The sequence below is a fragment of the Misgurnus anguillicaudatus genome, chromosome 23 (genome assembly GCF_027580225.2).
Source record: "Misgurnus anguillicaudatus chromosome 23, ASM2758022v2, whole genome shotgun sequence".
Classification (NCBI taxonomy): Eukaryota; Metazoa; Chordata; class Actinopteri; order Cypriniformes; family Cobitidae; genus Misgurnus; species Misgurnus anguillicaudatus.
In genome coordinates this window covers 25,157,996-25,179,692 of record NC_073359.2, presented here as the reverse complement: position 1 = coordinate 25,179,692, position 21,697 = coordinate 25,157,996, and the positions used below count along the sequence as shown (strand labels likewise).

At 43.1% G+C, this 21,697-nt stretch overlaps 1 protein-coding gene across 5 annotated transcripts in view; it reads left to right on the top strand.

The window, feature by feature from the left end:
* Nucleotides 1-122: 122 nt before the first annotated feature.
* The window catches only part of bcor (BCL6 corepressor), a 43,220-nt gene continuing 21,645 nt past the window's right edge, over nt 123-21,697 (top strand). Inside the window, exons 1-7 of one of the 5 annotated variants that reach the window (XM_073861859.1) lie at nt 123-145; nt 11,561-11,635; nt 12,890-15,892; nt 17,112-17,168; nt 17,541-17,748; nt 19,430-19,723; nt 20,651-21,034. In XM_073861859.1, the coding sequence (XP_073717960.1) occupies nt 11,633-11,635; nt 12,890-15,892; nt 17,112-17,168; nt 17,541-17,748; nt 19,430-19,723; nt 20,651-21,034 (3,949 nt within the window). In that variant the 5' untranslated portion in view covers nt 123-145; nt 11,561-11,632. Of the gene's footprint in view, nt 146-3,736; nt 4,810-11,560; nt 11,636-12,889; nt 15,893-17,111; nt 17,169-17,540; nt 17,749-19,429; nt 19,724-20,650; nt 21,035-21,697 lie in introns of those variants that run through there. The other 4 variants (XM_055216602.2, XM_055216605.2, XM_055216604.2 and 1 more) reach the window with 4 other exon arrangements.

Here is a 21,697-nt window from a genome sequence, read left to right as displayed (position 1 = left end):
GAGATCTTATATACGTATGTGTACCGTCATTTGCTTTTTTTATAAGTGACCTTTAACCCGGGTGAACACGTGACATGCAGCGTATCTGTTGCTCAAATTTTCTATGGAAGCATTTCAGGCATAATCCATGATAGGACTTTTGTCAGTGAGTGAGTTTTGCTTTAGATATATTGTAGTTTTCTGTAACGTAATAGTCTTTAAGTTCAACCGAAAGGTTTTATATTTTTCTGAGCTCTCAAAAATAACATTCCATCAGCTATTATTAGCAATAAATTAAATGAATACTGCATCGTTTTACAGTATAATCATGTATAATTACTGTAATTATAGATTTAAACACTTGATTTGATTTCATCTATAACCTAATTCAAAAGCTTTCCTTTCCTGTCCAAAATATACAAACGATTAATTTAATCCAATTCCTACAGAAAAAAAACAGCTGAATCCAGCATAAGCTGGTGTGCTGGTTTTAGTTGGTCTTCATCTTGGTTTTAGCTGGTTTCGCTGGTGTAGCAAGCTGGTCTTAAGGTGGTCTAGCACTCTAGTTGGACTTAAGTGGTCAGGCTGGGAGACCAGCTGACCCACCAGCTAAAACCAGTTACCAGCTTTATACCCTACTGAAAAATCCAGTTAAGACCATCAATAAGCTGGTGAGCTGTTTTTAGCTGGTGGGTCAGCTAGTCACTTTTTTAACATGGTCTAGCTGTGTTTTGGTCATTTTTTTTAAGCTGGTCTAGCTGAACTTAGCTGGTCAGGCCAAAAGACCAGTTGACCCACCAGCTTGACCAGCTTTGCCAGGCTGGGAGGATTATCTTAAATCAGCTACTGCCACATTAAACCAGCTAAAACCAGCTACCAGCTTATCTGGTGGATGGGAGGGACCCAACACAACACCATTAAATAATATTGAAATAAGAATGCCTACATAAATCTAATTTAAAGCATATACAATCTAATTTAAACCTAAATATTCTTGCTTTTAAACTTGACACTTTCTACTTTGTTGACCGGTCTTTTTTCAACTTTGCAGATTGTATTGCAATACCCCCGTTGTCCAGTTGGAGGAGCTCTGGTTACGTCACTTAATGCTGTACACGCGCTCGTGTTGGCCACTTTTTTACTGGTTGCGCAAGATCTCGGCTGAAGCGCGGCCCGTTATCTCCGGGCAGCAGCGATCATTTACCAGCCAGCGTCTGTGAGATTATTTACACGTGTGCTTTAATGCAAACTTTCGACACATTTCCCGTTGGTGGTCTAATGTAGGCTATGTATTTAATAAAATATTTCAAATGAACAAATTACAGATTAAATATTAAAATAATTACTAACTGTAATTGGCGGTTAATTTTATAACCTATATAAATAATGTTTAGGTTTTAAAATGTTCAAATAGCAACATCAGGATTAATTGTAAGGGGGTTTAGCCTAAAACAAACACCAGAATATCATCCACCCAGTGCTGAACTGCAATATGGAAATATTGAAGTCGATCCGTTTTTTGTTTCGTATCCTCTGAGGCTTTGTGTTTGGCAGCTTGCATTGCGCGCGATGTTCTCGCCCTAATCAGCGGGACCGGAGCGCGCAGCCGCTCGGACTGTGGAGCGCGACCCCGTGACACGGCTCCTCTGATTTTCACATTCCATTAGGTAATTCAATAGCAGACAATTAGAGTGACCCAGCCATCGGCCCACCCAACGGGACACAGCCGACACAATGACCCTGATGGGGATTCGCTGCAGAGGTCTGCCTGCCTGGAGTTCTGTGTCATCCATTTGAGGATGTAAATTATTAATGAGATAAGCATAAGAGATAGATAGATAGATAGATAGATAGATAGATAGATAGATAGATAGATAGATAGATAGATAGATAGATAGATAGATAGATAGATAGATAGATATTATTGTTTCCTATTAATATCTATTTAGATATGTCTATCTATCTACTATATTTTTACTGTATCTGTCTGTCTGTCTGTCTGCCTGCCTGTCTGTCTATCTATCTGTCTGTCTGTCTATACCTTTTAAGCTGCTCCTATCGTTTTGAATGACAGATCGCGCCTTCAAGTGACAACTTCTCGATGAGCGGGCATTAGCAGCGGCGCTGATGGACGCCCGCGCGTCTCTTCTCCTTCCTCCGTCTTTTCATTGCGCAAAATAGGCGAAGCACTGCGCCTCGGGCACTCAACACAATGGAGTGCTCGAGAGGGTGGGATTGGGGGGAGAAAGACCCCATGCATGTATAAATGGATGGGGGAAGGTAGGGGCGGCCTTGACGAGATCAGATTAAACAACAACACAAAAGCCCCGCCACACTCGCCTCTTATTTATTTAGATTTTAATGAATGGGGAGCGTTTGTGTCAGCTGAAGAATCCTAATATCCTATAAGGCACACAGTGCTCTGCCCGCGGTAATTTGGGCCTAATGGCTTGTTTATTTCTGGGTTTATTTAGGCAATTCTCCAAACGTGTACAGAAGATTTAAAGTAATACTGCACGTTGGTTGTATGTATTTACTATAAAACCAAAAGTGACAAAAAATATTTGGAATAAATGAATGAATGAATACACATTACCGGTATGTACAGAAAAATAGCATTACAAAATTGAGCTTTGCTCCTCAAATGCAGTTCCTTTAGGCGTTGTCTCTTTCTTATCAGTAGATAACATTATCGTTGTGTTTTATCTCTTTAAAATCGTACATTTTACAGTCTTCACATGGTATTTTGATTGAATTCAAGTCATATTTGCTACCGGTTAACACTGAATAAACACATCTAACTCCTTAATTGTTAGGAATAATTATGTCATGCAGTGGTCATGTGTTCATGATAACTTTACCATATGACATAATTTCATGCAAGTATTAATAATAAAAAACCAAAAGTGTCTTTTTACTTTTTTAACATAGATTTAATACGTTTCCATCTGACATTATACGCAGAAAGATTAAAAATGTGTAATAATTACCCTTGAAACAAAGTTTTAATCGAATATGATACAGTTAAATGGAAACATTAGAAGGCCCGCTTTTACGGGACCGTACCCATCTGTGTCTAACTCCATTCCTTACTTTCGCTAAAGCGTGAATCGTTCTCCTGTGCGCAAAGCGCACGCTCCCGAGCTCTTTTCGCGCGTTCCCCAGCGCTGTGACCTTCGGGTCGCCTCCCCGGGGATGAAGCTTGTGTGTGGGGGAAGGGTTTGCCTGTCAGGCGGTGGCCAATACATCCTCCGTCAAAGCCCCGAGCAATCCTGTTACGCACGCACGCAGCTCCTCTGCGCGATTATCCTGCTCCAGCTTCTCAAGAGGTTAAAAACAGGGGCAACAAACTATAGTTGTCAAAGTAATGTTTAACTTTGACTAGTTTGCGTTTATTATATGTGATGTTTTAATAGTGTTGTGGGATATGAATTAAAACTGATTTATTTTAACCTGTCAACAAGATTTAAGTATTTAAAATAATTATAAAAGCAAATTGTGAGTTAGACGTCAGATCTGCTAAATCCCATCTGAGAATTTCTTTAAAGAAAATCTTGTTTATAGTTTTTGTTCAATTATTGCTTTAAAACATTTCAATCACTTAGTTTTAAGTACACTTGTTTCTAAAGTTTCTAATTTTCCACTTCTGCATTAAATATTTTTCCAGGACGTCCCTTTATTGCTATTATTTTATTTTTTTTGGTTTATTAAACGTTCTTAAGTTATGCACAAAAATGAAAATGTTCCCCACCTAAAACATCCCAGAAATCCACCACACCATTCATTCCTGCTGAAAATATTGGCCAAAATACAGTTTTGTGGTTTTCCAGAAGCCTCTCAGCTGCGCTGCCGATTAATTTTGTTTACGGAGCCCGTGCGCTGTTCTGCGTGAAACATTCCCCCTCCCTCTCACTGCATTTTACACGGCGCTTCGAGTCGTGCGGAGGGAGCACAGCCTACTGGGTTTATGGTAATTGCGGTTGTTCCCCCGACTGGCCTTCTGGGTAGTGTGTGTGTGTGTGTGAGAGAGAGAGAGAGAGAGAGAGAGAGACGAATCGAAATCGAGCAGGCGAGTCTAGCGCTCAGCTTTCATTCCCCGCCGCACGAGCTTACAGAGGCACGCACTCATAGAGCAGTCGTGCGAGTGGTCCGCGCGTTAGGGATATCGCATATCGGAACCGGGACAAAGACTGGAGAAATTTCCCGGGAACGCCAGGGGCTTGGTACGTCAGATACAACCAAGTAAGCGGAGTCAGTGCGGCGCCTTTGTCGGCAAGTGGTACGTAAACGTGCGCGTGAGGACCGGACCGCGTAAACACGCGCACACACATTGCTGTCGTACTCTCGGCGTGGCTCGTTGTCTCGCCCGAGCCCAACATGGCGCTGCGAGGCGTCATATAGCAGACTGAGTTCAGTTTAACCGGAGCCGCGGGGATTTTTCGCCACCTGTGCGTTCACGCCGTTTGTGTCAAACTCGCCGTGCTCCGCGAAACCAAGGGAATTACGTTTGATCGCCTCTGTATGGATGTACGTGGATCCCCTACATGTGTTTACAATTTGTTTGGAGTGGATATTCATATTCGGCAAGTCCGGAGATACTTTGAACTTCTAAAGGACTTGAAAACAAAGAAAGACGTAGGGTTGCTAGATTAATCTAAGTTACAGTAATGCGGCTTTCAACGGGAGCATCAAATCCTCTTTGTTTTAACGGGAATCTTTGCATATCTCAAACACTATTCGTGTTCTCTAAAGAGTGAAAACTTGAATTTAGAAAAGGAAATCCCACAGAATCTATGCGACCACTTGGACGACAGACATCAATACATTCAGGTAAGAACATTTCGTGCTTCTATTATTGATGCTTCCTTGCCTTATCTGCTTGTGTTTGTTCCGTTACATTGTCCACTGTAGGCAAATGCGTGCGTATCGCGCGGACGATTGGAAAAGCTGGTCGGGTATACTTATATCCGGGACTCTTTAAAACTTAAACGTCTACATTTTATGGTTAGCTTCTGCTGGAAGTGAAATAATTGCAGTGTTTGGTTTTAAGTGGCGTTTGCGTACAAGTTTTCAACATCTTTGTATCTTGGGTGATTTGTTATTGCGTCCGATATTCGTGCAGTTCTCCTTGTTTTTTGGTTTAATTGTGTGCGAATATTAAGGGATGCTGTTAAATGACGCTAGATCTATATTGATAGATTTAATGTTTCCATCGGTCCACTGTTTTCTGTAAACCAGGTTACGGGACTTTCCTTTTTTTGTAGCTGACCTTTTTCGCTTGACGCGCTGCATCATGCCGCCTATTCAAAGCGAAAACATATCGTAGATTTGTGGAACTCTTGGTTTCTGTGAAATTCACGTGTGATCATTTCTAGTATTGAGTAATAAGACGCTAGACCGCCTGCGAGCGCGCGCTTACGGTGCCGCGTAGACTTTCTATTTTCCAAACGGGATACACCGAGAGCGCTATTGATTTCGCGAGCCTCGCCCTTCTGCATGTTATCTACCTTATGAATATATTGAATGCATATTTCAACATAGTACCTTTCCAAGTTCATAGGAGACCAGAAATGAAGGTGACCTCCAAACATATACGTGTTTGGAGGTCACCTACATTTCTTTATTCGGCGCGAGCTTTGTTCGGGACTGAAAGGACACGTTCACGGGCAGAAGAAGCCTTGTGAATTATTGTAAACTGAATTAAACATTTTGTTGTTTGACATTGAGAGGAAACGATTTTTCAGTAGACCATTTTCCTTCGTGGGGTAATTAAGTGACTCAACAGAAGTCGATGTTGCTTTATAGACACTTCGCGACCTTCTTGCGCTCGAAGTTGGACGATGTCTGTTTGTGTCCGGGACAAGGGGGAAAGTGACTTGGCCAGTTCAGTGTATAATTTGGCATATAGTCCGTTTAAAGCACAGGATTTATATTTTGTCCAATCATGACAATCACAGCCAAAATATTTTTATTACATTTTAAGATTTTCTGACACCCTGTCTCACACCACATGTGTCATTCTTTAATAACACAAGCAATGGTGCGGTCTCTTATTATGAGGTGCTCTGTTTATTCCAAGTACTAAAGAGCAAAATGGTGAAAGATAAGTTGTAGGTTTCTATAAAGGGTTGACCTATGAACCATTATCGTAATGGCTTGTGAAACACGCATAACCTCGAGATTGCTTCAGTACGTGTAATGCATTTCATTTTGTGCAAAAGACAATAAATTACTAATTACTTTTTGTGTCAAGCAAGCTAAAGTGATTTTAGACTCTTCCGATATCAGTTTTGTTGGTCATGCTCTTGCTAAAAGTTGGGCCGCTCTAGTTAGGAGTGTCTAGTCAAACCTTTGGTTAATTTTTCACAGAACTTTTGCTATTCTGCATAATTAAAACGCCGTGGACGCTATTAATCAAACATGTCAGAGCGCATCTGAATGAACCCTAGTGGAAAGAGAACGCTCGATCCATCCATATTTTCACAGGCTTATCTAAACGTCTACCTCAGATTTTTGGCTTCCAGTATTTTAATCTTACTTACACAGTCAAGTGTAAAAGTGCAATAGTGAAGTGTTTTTCAATGCCACACGCCTTTGTGGCTCTACGTAGAACTCAAACACAAAACATCTAATCCGTTGTTGTCATAATATATAAATATAGTAACCTTTAATCAAAACTCATAGGAACTCTTTTGCATTAGCTACTTATTTTTCCAAAGACCTACATGCGTAAATTAAAACTTTATAGGTTTAATGCCAATATAATTTTATTTTCTGCTTCAAATATATCCTTTACATCTGGTAAAGATGACTGTTGTAATGCTTTAAAAGATAAACGTGAATATAGCCTAACAATATTTGTTATGTACGTTTTTGCTTTTGTTGTACGTGTTGGCACACATCGGTTGCCTTTTCAGCGTTTATTTCATCCACGTCTCCTGCGCGCCCTGCGAGACCCCCGGCTCTCTGGATTTGTTTATTTATAGCAGTCAGCTCAGTGTGAGCTCACGCCTGCACGGTCTCCTTACCCACGGAGCCTGTCTGGAGACAGACCAGCCTATATTCCGATGTCGGCGTCAGATTTGAAAGGGAGAAAGTGCGACATATCTGACCCGTATTGTAATGCTCTATACATACCCGCTGGTGTAATTTAGACCAAGTCATGGCCCGAGATAAACCGGTGCCACAGTTAACAGAATATTTTAAGTGATTGATGTTGGCCATGAATGAGGCAAAAATTAGACCACCAAAATGAACCACATGCAGATGTTTGTCTGCATTTGAGGTTACTGAAAGAGATCAAATGATACGAAATTAGAGACCAGCCTAATATGGTCAATATTTTAGGTGGTTTTGGTGGCATTTATTGTTGGACAGTGCTACAGGAACGACGAATGTTGTAGAAATGCTTTATGTAAAGGATACACTTGAATTTTGATTTTATTGCATTACAGTCGGATTTCATTTTAATGACAATTTCAACATTAAAGACTCTAAGCAATGTGGCCACCCTCTAAAATTATAGTTTTAAATCTAACAGAAGCCTATAACTGACAACAACTTCATGTTCACCCCACATAACTTTAAGGTATCACTGAACAGAAATTCTGATGGAATTTCTTTTCTGACTCGGGTTGCCAAAGTTTCTCTTTGTTTTGGCAACCCATTCGGCTTTATTCGCCAGCCTTTAGCTTGTGTGAGGGTGGAGAGATGCGCCCGGATCGGTTTTCGTTGTTTGGCTCCCGCTGGAGACGTCACGGTTTGATTGAAGTTTCTTCTAGGTCCGAACGGTCCCTCGGGACGGCGCGTACTGAAACGGGAGAGCTCTTCTCTCCCGCTTCACCGATCTTTTGTGCCGCAGCAGGAGCCCCGGCATGCACGGATCGCCGCGCGCCCCCGGAGTGACGCCTACCCACGAATACATTGTTTTCTTTTCGCTGTTTATTTTTTCCCACACGTTTAAAGCTTTTCGTTGTCTTGCACCTTATTCCTGTTTGGGACACACCTCATTACTTTAAAACTTCCCAATTAGGCCCAAAAGCGTAACCTAACTTCTGTAGTTTCAGACAAAGCTTTTAATTTTTGTATTTTATTGGCAATATCGACTATGCAGTCTATCTTGAATAAATGAATACTAAATAGTAATTAATACTAATTGAACAGGTAATGGTTTCCGTATTAGTTCCGTATATTGTTTCTTTACACATGCATGCATGACAGCAAAAGCGAATGTGTTTCAAATAGGCCTATTAACACTTCCGATTCCAAGTCTAATGACAGTAAAATGGGGTCGAGAGACAATCTAATATCCCATTTGTCCCATCTCTTCGCGCACGACCTAAAACAACCAGCCTACCTGGGGTAGAGCTGAAAATCACAAAGAACCCAACCCGCATCGATTTCTACACAGAAAGAAAGGGAGATAGAGAGGCTTGGCGAGATCCAGCGTTATTCTCTAGAGAGCACGCGAGCTACCCACCATTTTACAGCAGCGCAGAGCGCACGAGGCAGACTGGGAGGTGAGCGCGCGCTAGAGAGAATGGCTGCGGGGGCCGCACGCGGAATGTGAGCACTGTCAGCGCGTGGGGCTTGCGGCGGTTTGTGTCGTTTCTCGCAGCTTAATGTCTGCAGGCAGCCTCAAAAACTCCTTTGTACAAGTTTCGTCTTAAACATCCGCGCCCTGATTTGTTTTTTCTTCTTTTTTTTTCTCTATAACGGGCCAGCCAAATGCACAAGTGCATATGACAATAAAGTTTGCTTTTCTTTGTTATTCAATTATCCGTGTCGGACCCTTTGGCTATAGCTAATTAGGTTTTTTTCATTAAAGTTAAATGAAAAGTCATGTTATGCTCTCAGCCTACCTCGCAGATTCTGTATCAATTTCCGTTTCTCAGAAATATGTTCATACATCGTGCTGTATTATAAACGTTTGTTCTGAATATACAATTTTTGTTTTAGTCTCATCCAAAAAAATGTTTTTACTTCAGCTGGCATTCTGTCTTCCGCTTACGGATATTATAAACATTTTACTGCCGCTTTAAGAGCCGTTGAGAGTCTCGGCGCGGCGGACGGTGAACTTGGCGATCTGCCACAGTTGACGGTGGGCCCCAGGAGTTTATACGTGGAAGTCTCAGCGGCCACCCCTTCTCCACACACGAGTCTTAACTGCAAAACCCAACACCTTCTTAGCTGAACATTTAACACTGTCTTTCATGCTCTGCGCACTTTATAACATCTCGTGTTTTTTCTGTCAACACCGACCTGTGGCAGTGGCTTTTACGCTTGCTCGTGCCCTTGGCGTCTCCTTGTCACGCTGTCACACGTACATCTTTGCCTTTCAAAACAATTAGTTCTACCTTAAAAATATAATAATGGCTATTTAAAAGAGTATTTTCTTTTTTTTAAATAACAACCCTAATTTCAAACTAAAACTAAGCCTAAATAGCATTATATATTTAAATATTTGTATCTAATTTATGTTTCATGTTTTTCTTTGTGCAGCTATGTTTGCATTTCTATTTATTTGCTTATAATTGCATGCATTAGCTGTATGCTCTATTAGCTAGGACACGCGCTGCACATTATGCGATGCAAAATTAGGGAAATATTTCCGTCAGCGCCTTGCTGTAGCTGAAACAATAAATCAGTTATGCTCCTGTTAAAAGCAACGTTTAATTAAGGTTGAATATGTGCTCTAGACTAGTTTATTTTGTGTTATGTTTTTAAATATTTGGTTATGTTCACCTCTGTACAATGCGCTGCATCTTGTGCCATCAACCTTGCGCTTTTAAAGAAGCAATGTAGGCTTTTTAGGACATGTCCCCCTAATTCTGTTCAGTTGCGCTCCGTCTGGCTTTTTTGAACGCACGAATGCGTCCCGTGTGAACGTCCCCAGAGGTAAACCTGTCGTTCAGCGTATTTTAAAAGTCTAGGTGATTAGAAACGAAGTTAAAACGCCCCGATTTGGTGTTGGCTCACCTGCATTAAATGACAGACAAAGAGCCTGGCGCGCCTGGTTTGTGATTGATGTCTTTGAGAGCTGAGGTTTCTTTTCTCCGTGGGGGGTGAGTAGCCCTCTTACCCATGCGCCCCTAAAATGCATAATGTCCACGCCCCCGCTGGCGCAATGAAAGGACGGGTCACAGAGGGGACGGAAAATGAGAGTGCAGAGAACGTGACTGAATGGCCAAGGCGAGAGTCTCTGGTGCGCTCCCTACGGCAGGGTCGGATTATAGGCTTTGAGAGCAGTGAAGATTTGGGGGAAGGGAGGCAGACGATCCAGGAACAGAATTTACTGAAGTTTAATGTTGGTGCAATTATGAAAGAATAATTCATTTGCTCATTGGAGTTTCTTTAATATGGACAATTTTAAGTCCCCATTCCTTTGTTATTTATTTTGCTTTTTGAAATGCCGTTTAGATTGTGCGTCAGGATCTACGTTTTACAATCTAAAAATGTAAAAAATACGTAAAAAATACCAGAGTGAAATGTACTATTTCCACATTTATTTATTTTTGCACCATTTACAATAAATACGCAGTGTAAGCGAGATGCATGTTTGAAAACATACACATCAGGATAGCACTTGTTAACACAACATTTTGTTGTGCAAATTCCAATTAGGTTTTATAATAATTTGTCATATCTTGCTAAAGGTGTGAAAAATATATAATTGTTTGTATTTAGGATACAAAATGTATTTGATATATTAACATCAAGAACACAATTTAATCTATTGTTTATTGTTATTCCCACAATAAAATGATATCAATTTGAGACATTGTAGAAATAACTTTCCCTTATTAAAATTCAAGATGTGCCCAAAAACTCATTGTGGTGCATGCATAATACCCAATAACATCTACTTTCTTTGCATAAATGCAAGATGAATCGTGATTTTCTGCATTACTTTTGTTTATGCGTTGAATCTGTTTTGCGGCAGGTTGCTATGGAAGTGACGCATACACATGCACATCTGTGTGTGTGTGTGTAGGCTGGTTTGATTGATGACAGAGGGCAAACTGCATCACTCCTTCAATGGCAGCAACTGTGGCCACGTCTCTAGATAAGCTCTGGGGCTACGTTATTGAAATCTGGGGTCTGTAGAGCCATCAATAACAGAGGCGCGGCTCGCCTACCCAACAGAGCTCTGCTGTTATGTCTTGCCAAGCCGTGGGGCTGGGCGGCAGTATTTGGGGAGGGGTGGGGACGGGAGGCGCGTTTGATTGCTGCTTTCTCCTCTGTAATGATGAAACCCCTCTCTCTCTCCCACCCCTTGCGTTGCTGTATATGAGTACAGAACGCAGAGGGATTCCTTATCATAGCCTTTGAGATAACAAGGCACGTGGCCTTGTAACCATTCGTTGAGACGAAAGCGTGTTGAGGTACTGCCCTATGGCCTTACCACCAAGTGGTTGTTTTGCATGTCCTGTTTCTCCACTTGAATCATGCCAGTTTCTCAGCTTGGTGTTCCCTATTGTTCTCTTTTCATCTAAACTGAAAACGGTACTATGTTGTAAATAAATAAGAATTGTAAATCTTGAGAGTTGCATGATGTCTAAAATCTTTTTTTCCCACACAGATTATTCTTGAGATGGTGAAGACAATAGAATCTGTTGAGAACTAACCGAGACATAAAGTCATCATTCAAAGCATGGTAAGCACCTTCACATTACCCCACAGCAACTAATTTGTGGAAAATATGTGTGTGTGAGTCCATATACAGTACTGTGCAACAGTCTTTGGCCCCCATGGATTTTTGCAATGTTATTGTGATCATATATAATCGTTTCTCAGTCTCTTCAATAGAATACATCCAGAAAATACAGGAAATGTGTATATAGTATTAAAAACTATAAAGAAATGTAAACTGAAGTGTCAAGTTTTTAGGGTAAACTCCCCTTCCACTTAAGCAATAGCAGGGAATGCAGGTTCTCTTAAACCTAAATAAAATTAAATCTTAATAACTAATTTTAAAGAATTTAGTCTTTTTACTTCATTCTGCTCCAAAACGCTCAAGATGTGTTAAGTGCCAAGAGAGGTCACACTAAACACAGACGATGCCTATAGAAGACATTTAGTCCTTTAGATATTTTTTTTTACATATTTCCTGTTTGTATCTTAATAAAATAGATATGGATGGACATTAAAACTTCTAAAACAACAAGTCAGGTGGTGGTGGCCTAAGACTTTTGCACAGTACTATATATGTAGCAAAGTTCTCCAAAATTGAGGGGCAACACTTTAGTTTTGCATTTCCTTTTTTATAATGAGACTTCTTTTAAGATTTCAACTGTCCTCTCTCATTGTGAAATGCATTAACCCATCATAAAGCAGAGAGCACAACCTGCTTTCTTGCATTAATATTCTCCACTGTTGACAGATGCACTCCCACAGAATGCACAAGCAAGAACTGGCATAATTTAACTCTCAGGTATCTCCCATGTATGATGGAAAGAGTGAACAGTGCTGTCTTGCTAGACTGCTCTGAAAGCATACATTGAAAACGCCTGTTGCTTTAAGAATGATCTCCACATTCACCTGTTGGGACCCTGAATATTTGTTTTGATGTACTGTTAGTTAATTTCTTTGTGAGGCGGTGAGATAATCACCAAAGAATAATGTGAAATGATTCACATTTTTTTGTGAAATCATGACCACCTCATTTTGTCTAACATTTTTGTGGCTGCCACCTCATGTAGTCTCTATTTCAATGATGATTCTGTCCTTACATTTAGTGAAAAGTGAATCTCATCTCTAGATAGCAAATGGATGGATCATACCTGATGTTAATCTGGATTGGCATTTTGTTCCTTTGTCTGCCTGTTGTCTGGTTCTTATTGCTTTTTGTTTATTGTCTTCTTTTACACCCCCCATCCCACCATGACCATTTTCTGCTCTTCTGTCCCAGGTGGATGCGAGTACAACCTGCAGAATGAACCCTCTCACTGCGCTCGGCATCGATCGGACCGGCTTGAGTCTCCGTGTTCATGGAGGAATGGTTTATCCGCCAGGAATCCGGACCCTGCCAACCGAAAAGGGATTTGTTGGTGATAGAATCCCAGACCTGCTCTACAAACCAGATGTGTCCCTCGACACCAGAAAGACCTCAAACAGTTATCCTGGACTTTATAAGAGTTCTCCACCTGGGATTCAGAAGCCGCTTGTTGTGCCTGGGACTGGTGCAGATGCATTAGGGTTGGATAGACGCGTTTTACAAGCAGACAAGCCTCCCGAACTGAATTTGAATGGTAACAGCTATTTGCGGGTTCCCTGGATGAATCCATATCATGAAGCTGGAATGTACTCTTTTATAGACTCCAGTAAATATAATGCTTTAAACATGTATAAAGCATCAATCTTGTCACAACCACCACATTACCTTCCCCAACATCTGGCCTACCAGTCTCTATGTGCTGGAGCAGGAGGAAGTGCAGCTGGTGCTGAGCGCTTATTTTACATGCCCCCTTATCCTCCTGCACCTATATCTTCACCCCTCGCCCCTCCTCTCAGGATCCCCACTGCCACTGTTGCTCCTACAGCACTGTCACCAATGATGCACCACCAGGACAAAACCATACAGAGCATTGGCCCAAGGATTCACCATGAGCCCTCAGCATTTGGGCAGCAGACCATACATCAGCAGACACAGGTCCACCACCAGTCCTCTAGTGACAGGCAACACAACAGCAGTGTAAACAATGCCAGCAACAGTAAGTCCATCCGGACCTCATCCAGCAAAAACACGAGCATCACTAGCAGTAGCGTTAGCTGCAGTAGCAGTGTTGGAGTTAGCAGCAGCTCCAGTTCCATATCAGTAGACACATGTCCTTCCCTGGTAATGCAACCTCCCCGTCCTACAGCACGCCCCCCTCAACCATCTGCAGCTCCACCTCCTCCACCACTTGTGGACAGCACTATTGAGTTCCAAAAGCATCTGTACAGAAGTCCTTCCTCAACTTCCTCATCCTCACCATCAGTTGCTCACCCTGTATACATTAGCAACATTTCCCAAGAGCTACGCTCTCCTATTCGACCTGCTAGCCAAAAGCCTAAAGCCAAAGAGGCAACCTCGGATTCGAACAGAGGTGTAAGGAATGAAAGAAAGGGCAGCTGCTCACCTGTTAAGACCTCTTCAGAGAAACCATCTGAGAAACAGGGGCCCGTTACCAAAGACCCAGCAGATAAGCCTTTAGACTTGTCTGCTAAAATCATGGATTTTGAAGGACCTCCCAATGGATATCAATCAAAATTAGAGGCCTTAGCTAAACTTGGTTATTCCCCCACCTCTCGTTATGGACTTCCCCCAAATAGGGAGCTTTTAAAAGAAACTCTTTCTCCATCCTCCTCTGCTGTTAGCACTTCTTCTAAAACACCAGAAAGACCTGAGATAATTAGCACTTTACCCTCCTCATGGGTTGTGCCAAGTCCTACCCAGACAATCAGCTCTGAGGCTAATCAAAGCAAAGGCTGCAACATCATAAAGAACAAGAATCTTGAGCATGTAGTGCCAGAGCCGAGAAGTTCCTCTTGTCCCAGAATTGATGACCAAAACAATGTCTCAGTCGCAAATTCTGTCCCTGTTGTCATAACTTCAACATCCCGGCCATCATCTGCCTCACCTTCCCCCAAGATGAATGGTGAATGGACAAAGTCAACTCCCATTCCACCAGAAAAGACTCCAACTAATAACCATGGACACCCCTCAGCTACAAAGCCCTCAAAAACACTAAAAAAAACAGAAATCCCTGAAATTGGCTATAAGCACCAGCAATCTCATTTAGAAAATGGACATGCACCAAGCCATCTTTACATGCCTCAGGGTGAAGCATATCTTTCTCCAAGCTTAGCATTTTCTAGCAGATATCTCTCCTACCCAGTACCTGAAAGTCTGTCCCTTTCTCACTTGCAGTTGCCTGGTAAAGGGCCAGTGTACCCTCACCCAGTGCTATTGGGCACTAACAACCTGTATTCAGCGCGTTTGCCTCCTAAACCTGGCCTCCCTTTTGGAATACCACCTAGCCATGGAGAGTATCTGACCTACCATGAAACACAAGAGATGCACCCACTGATGTCTCCCCACATGCCCTTGGACCACAAAGTCTCTGAGCGTCTTGAGCTGAGACCCAGGCCATCAGACAAACCTTGGCATCATGAGGAACCTTCTTACAAGCGTCAGGGCCTCACAGAGACAGAAACAGGTTACAGATCAGAAAGGGAGTCAGAGAGGCAAGAATTTCAGGGCTGTAGGTCTCAGAGCAAGCATCACACAGTCAATAAGGAAGATATTGTCTGTATTGACCTGGTCCATGATGACACAGATGGCAGTCCAGAGCCAGACAAACATAGTGTCACTGATGCCAAAAGCAAAGAGCCAGCTAAGCCAGTCGGCAGTGGGACAGGGAATGAGAGTGGCAGTAGTTCTGAGGGTAAGGAGCCAGAGCTCATGCAGATCTTGCGTTCTGGCCAGCCTTCCATATCTAGGCCAACTGAGTCGGAGCGGCGGCCAGAGGTATGCAGTCCACCTCGGCCTAAGATGCAGGCTGACTCTCCTTTGCATAGCCAGGGTGAGGAGAGCTCATCTGAGCATAGCCCACTACCAGATATGTTGGAAGAGCAGACGTTACGCTGTGCCAGAACATCAGGTGAGAGGGCTCGAGCTGATGGTGCAGAATTTAGAGTTGATCGGCACAATGCTAATCGACAATATGTGGACCTGGGCAAGGACATGCAAGAAGATGCAGAGTCCCACGAGGATGAGGAAGAAGGACATGGATTGTCTAAAAACAAGAGATCCAGCCTAGCCAAGCGAATAGCCAACTCATCAGGTTATGTTGGCGACCGCTTCAAATGCGTCACAACTGAGCTGTATGCGGACACTAGCAAACTGAGTCGGGAACAGCGAGCCTTGCAGGTGAGTTCCACACCTCTTGTACATTTGTTAAAATGAATAGGAAAGTCACACAACATTGTTTAAGAATCATTCAGAAAACCTAAGCTGTAGTAAGATTATAATTTAAACACCCCACACTTTGTTTTCTGGTAGAATCTTCACAGAACTTTACAATTTCAGATAGTTCTCTAAAGTCCAGGGTTTCTTTTCATTTCCGGCTTCGAGTGAGCACTTGCATCTTACTTTGCTCACTCTTATTGAACGCCTCGCTAATTACGGTTCTCTGTAACCCACCCTCCCTCTCCTGCTCTCTCTTTCTATCGTTTCTTGCTCCCCTACTGTGAATCTGTCAAGCAGGCTCTAACGGCAGCAGTGCCACAGTTAGCATGAGAGAATGTGTGTTTGTGTAAGAACACACACCCTTGAATGTGTGGTTCAGTTAGCAGCTGAAAGGGTTAACACAGCATGTCGTCTGTAGCTGCTCTGGCCAGTCGTGCGGAAGCTCAGCTGCTGAGTGTGTGTGCAGGCCAGGGCCTAGCTAGCACATAATGCTGCAGGCAACTGTTAACCTGCAGGTGAGCCCTGGAGACTAGTGTGTGGGTTTGTGTCCGAAAAACGTGTCGGTCATACTTAAACATAACCACACACTTTCCTACAAGCTGCTTCTTGTGCGCTGTTCCTCTATTTACTAGCATAAATAAACACATGCACTCACCCATGCCCCCTATAGCCATGTGCATGTTGGAAGCTCTCCCAGATTTAGTGAAATCCGGCCCATTCGTTCCTGATGGGGAAGATTAAAAACTCTTACCAGCTGCAGTGGGCAGAGAGCTCGCCGACTGGCAGAGTCATTAGTGCAGACACACACACACACAGTCGCCCTGCTTAATGTACAAGGAGAGAGAGAGAGAGAGATGGAGAGGCTGACAGAGGACAATAGCCCCATTTCAGAAACCCCACATGATTTCGAAAATAAGCCTAGTTTTGTCTGCACATTTCCACACATCCCACAGTAATATTTATATCATTTACACAACAGCTTCTAAAACTTTATTCTCAAATGTCTTGAATTCCACCATGTTATTATAAGAATTAGTGTCTTGCTTATAATGCCTTGTTATAGTAATTCTTGTAGTTCCGTAGCAGGGTAAGTTGTTTGTATACAGATGTGTTAAATTTGTGAACATTTTAAATTTCAAATAAAATGAAAAAGATATTGAGCCCCATTCTGATTGCTTAGATGGAAGGATTATCACAAGAGGACAGTAATTTAAGTCAACCAGCTGCGTACTGGGAGGTCAGTTCATTTTATTTTTAAATTACTAATCAGTTAAAATGAGTAACTTTTGGTTTTGCTCCCACAGGCAGTTGTGAAGTCAGATTTGTCCTTTGTTTTGTTTCCCCCTTTATCAGGGGCCCTGAAAATTGCATGGTCAAATTTTAAGAAATCCCTTGACTTCACTTGCATCATTTAGCATTTGTTATTAGTTTTTTGGTATGCATCTGCTGCATTTACTTGCTTCAGCTCCTGTTCAACTTTTTACTACAGATTTATTTTGTGCCCATTTTATACATTTTCCTGCATTGTACTCTAAGCGCGAGAAAGACGTGCTCGTAACACTGGGTCTGGATTCACGATTGTGCTGTGTATGTGTGTGTGTGTCTGTAGCGTGCGATGATCCGTTTCTCGGAGCTGGAGCTGAAGGAAAAGGAGGGGTGTGTGTCGTCTGCAGCGCCCGGCTCAGGGAGAGATCGGGAGCGAGAGAGGGAGTTGGCAGAAAGCCAGCACAGAGCGGGAGACTGGGAACGAAGCCAGCCAAGCTCCAGGCCCTCCGCAGCCCTTTCAGTCCTCTCCGATCACACAGAGCAGCACAACGGTAAGACATAAGCGCACACACATAAGTGCAAATCTCTCTTACGATGTCTGCCACTCTTGAACTCCTTTTTATCTCTCTCTCTCTTCACTCTCTGTGTCTTAGTCTCACACACTTTGGTGCGCCATCTTGATCGCATGCTCTCTTCTTTTGTCCTATCTCCTGCAATCTTCCACATGCATATCATTTTGGAAGCGCTCTCATTCTTCAACTCCCCTGCACACTTCCTCTCCATGTCACTAGGGACGGTCCCTGTGCTGCGGCACTCCTGCAACAGCGCTAAACCAGCGGAAACAACGTGGTAAACATGGCTTCCGCCACCGCCACCCTCAAACAGGAGACACATGCATAAATAAGCACATGCTCACTCTCCTTCTTTCCCTCGGTCTCTCTCGCCCTCACTTTCTTTGCAGTTTTGACTCATGTATTTCCACTAGAGCTCTGCTAATGGCCTATTGCCATCAGATTTCCAAATCAACACTTTGCTGCTATGTGACCTTGCTCTCCCTGTAGGCTCTCACAGAGGCGAGGCGTTTCCTGTGTATGTGGGTCAGAATGTGTGTGCGCGTACGCTCGCATGTGTCAGCCACACGGACAATTAGCAGCGCTCTGGATTACATAAACAGAACGTGTTCGGCAGGTCGGCAGTCGCTACGATGCTCAGAGGGCAAATAAAACGGGAATAAAAGACACTTCCAGGGAAGATCTGGCAGCATCTTGGTTCTGTGGAAGTTCACAATGGCTGCAAGATCTCATCATTTTTATTAATCGATACAGCTCACAAAAATTGATTATTTAATTATTCAACACTGCATTTTTACGTTCTCTCTGGCCTCCAATATATCCCCCTTATTCTCTTGTGGTGACGCGAATGATGTTACCATGGTGATCCACTTTAGTCCAGAGTTGCTATGGTGCAGACGTTGCCATCAATTATGGGATGCATGTGGTGTTAGTCACATGCTTTGTGTGTGTCAGTGTTACCCCGGGGCAGGGCAGACTGCATTCTTGCCCGGGCCAGTATAAGGGTAGTTCTGTTTGGCATCGAGAGTGCATTAATTAAAATAGTTTTACCAGTACGTGTTAAATCTATATTTATAGATAGATTTTAGATAGCGTATAGAGAGAGTGTTTTATATAAACATGATTGTAATTGGACATTTGCCATACGTGTGGCTTTATGAGATTTAATTTTTGTGTACATGACGTTATATATGGTAAGAGTTCCTGTGTTGCGTCTGTGTGAATATCGGACGAGCCCCTATTGCCTGTCTTTGATCTACGCCGCTGCTCTTAGCTGCTGGGAGACATTCTCAAGGAGCGCTTTTCACTGCCACACACAGAACAGGAGAAAGGGGAGGGGGGGACTAGAGCTGGCTTGCCGCTTGCGATCTTGGCACGAACGTTTTGGGCTAATTTAAGCGAGCAAGCCGCCCCTGTTGCTGTCTAGCGCTCTGTGTAGGAAGGGTGTGGTAGACTTAGCACAAACACACAAGTGTCCAGAGTAGGGGTTTGTTTTTCTCTAGCTCTTTCCTGTCTGTCTGTCTGTCTTTCTCTTTGCTCCAGTGGCCTTGTTTTCCACTGGCCTCTCATTCTTCTTTGAACTTGCATTCTGTGCGGTTGAAAGGGCCTTTCTTTGCAAGGCCATGACGTAAAGTGTTTGACTAACACTTTGGCTTTGCAGGTGTGACGCCAACGTGTGCAAACAACAGAGTTCCCGTGCTCCAGCGATGTGGCCTGCCGGCTGACGTCCCGCAGTCCCGCCGAGTGGAGGAAAAAAGAACGAAGGATGTGAAAGGGGAGGAGGAGGGGTCTGTTGGCACGGCGACGAGCAGGAAACGTGCACTTGGTTTGGAGCCGAGCCAAGGCCACCCTGATTGCACGCACGCCGCAGAAGAGAGAGAAAAAGAGGGAGAGAGGCAGACGAGAGGAGAGGACGATCACTGCATCGCAGCGAAGAGAGCAAGACTGATTTCAGGTAGATATTTGAGCTGTCTGTCTCTTAACCGCCTACAGTGTCCTTCACTGTGTCTGTCCTGTTTTTCCACCTTTTAATCCTATTGTTCAGTCTACAACGACTAGTCAGTTGGTTGCCTAATAACTAAGTTGACTAATTGGATTTAAGAGGAAGCCTTTTAATTAAAGTATTACGTTTTCATAGGATGCCGCCTGTCTTGTTCCCTTGCACGTCTCACTTTATTCCTAGGGTTGAGCTGTTCCTCTTCTCTCCAGCTTTAATCCATTTGCTGGCCTTTTCGGTTCCTTGATTTGTGTTTATTACCGTCACATGGTCCAAATAAACACAACTGCTGGGCATTATCTGGCCATCTCTGTCTTTGCGCTCCTCCTAAAGGGCATTTTAGATCAAAACCACCTTTGTATAATCACACATCATTTAAACACGATCCAGAATGCTTCGATTTGCCAGCCAGATTTTTGTATCTGTACAGGGGTGTCTGTTTGTTGCAGTGCATTAGTTTAAAAGCTATGAAACTCACGCTTGTTTGTGTTCCTGGGAAAGCAACACTCATAACAATAGGAAAACAACCATGCTTTCTGGTTAAATAGCTTCTTCTAATGCATCTTTGAGATCAATGTATTGTAATCGAATCACGCAAACCACTTTCAGGAGGTTTTAGTTTAAGTGCTAATTTACAGACAAAATTTGCATAAGACACAATTATTGTAAACATTAAGAACGACGATTTTAACCATTTACTATTAAAGCAAGTAATATATGAAGTCAGACCATCTGCTTAACGCAAACCGATCACAATTGGTCACCGGAGCCTCGTTTGCAATGCATGATAAAACTACATGCCGTCTGTCCCGACTGACCACTTGTGATCGGATACCTCAAGACAGATGCAGGGTGTAACCAGATTGCTTGTATCTCCATCCGCAGACGTGTGGCCACAGCCCTCTGAGCAGGAAGTAAAGAATCTGAAAGTGTGTATCGAGCTGACAGGTCTTCGGCTTAGTAAACCCCGCCACCTCCATAATCTCCAGGATCTATGGGATAGACAGGGACAGCTTAACCATGACAGGCCTCAATTTGGAGCTCCCAACCTGGGCTTGCCTCCCAAAGCCTCACTTCCACCGCTACAAACCACCAGGAGGGAAAAGATCGACCCTTGCCCCACAGAGGTCCAGAGAATTGCCCTCGGTGCCCCAGCTGCGGATCGAAAGGTCAAGACAAACGGATTGGAAGAGAAGGCGGTGAAGAGGAAAGGAGAGGTGGAAAGAGGTTGGACTAAGGAACAGCTGGAATATGCAGAATCTGAAACGGGTACGTCCTCACTTTTCCATCTCATTTAAATGCGAGTCTTTGCTGGGTCGACAGTGGAGAGCAGGGCATTCTGGGTAAAAAACAGAGTAGGCTGTCTGTAGAGATCTTTAGGGGACGTTTGTGTCAGCTGGACCTTGGACATCAGACGGAGAGAGAGGAGTGGTGTAAATTGGTTTGGTCATCTGTTATCCTGTTTTATTTGTGTGACTGATCGGTCTCCTCCCCAAACCGTTCAGGTAGAGTGCAAATATACATTTCAAAGATATACCACCCTCATCATACTATAACCTTATGAATACAAAGTACATTCAAACATAGTACACCTTAGATACAACACACTACATATTGTACCTACTAAGCCATAGACCATACATCCTACCCTCTTTACCCTATACATGATACTACACCTACGAAGAGCACGTCTGCAAAGGGTGCTCTAAGCAAAGAGCGTCTCATTTAGTTATGCAGGGCAGAGAAAGACCCAGAAGGGGGGAATCGAGCGGAGAGACACGAGCAGTATGCAGATCAGTAAGAACAAAAGAGACAGACAGTGAGAGAGGGAGCGAAAGGCTGTTAAAAAGGAGAGGGAAAGGGTGGAAAGGAGCAGCGAAAGATAGAAGAAAGAGATGAAGGGAGAATATGGGTAGAACCGAGGTGAAAGAT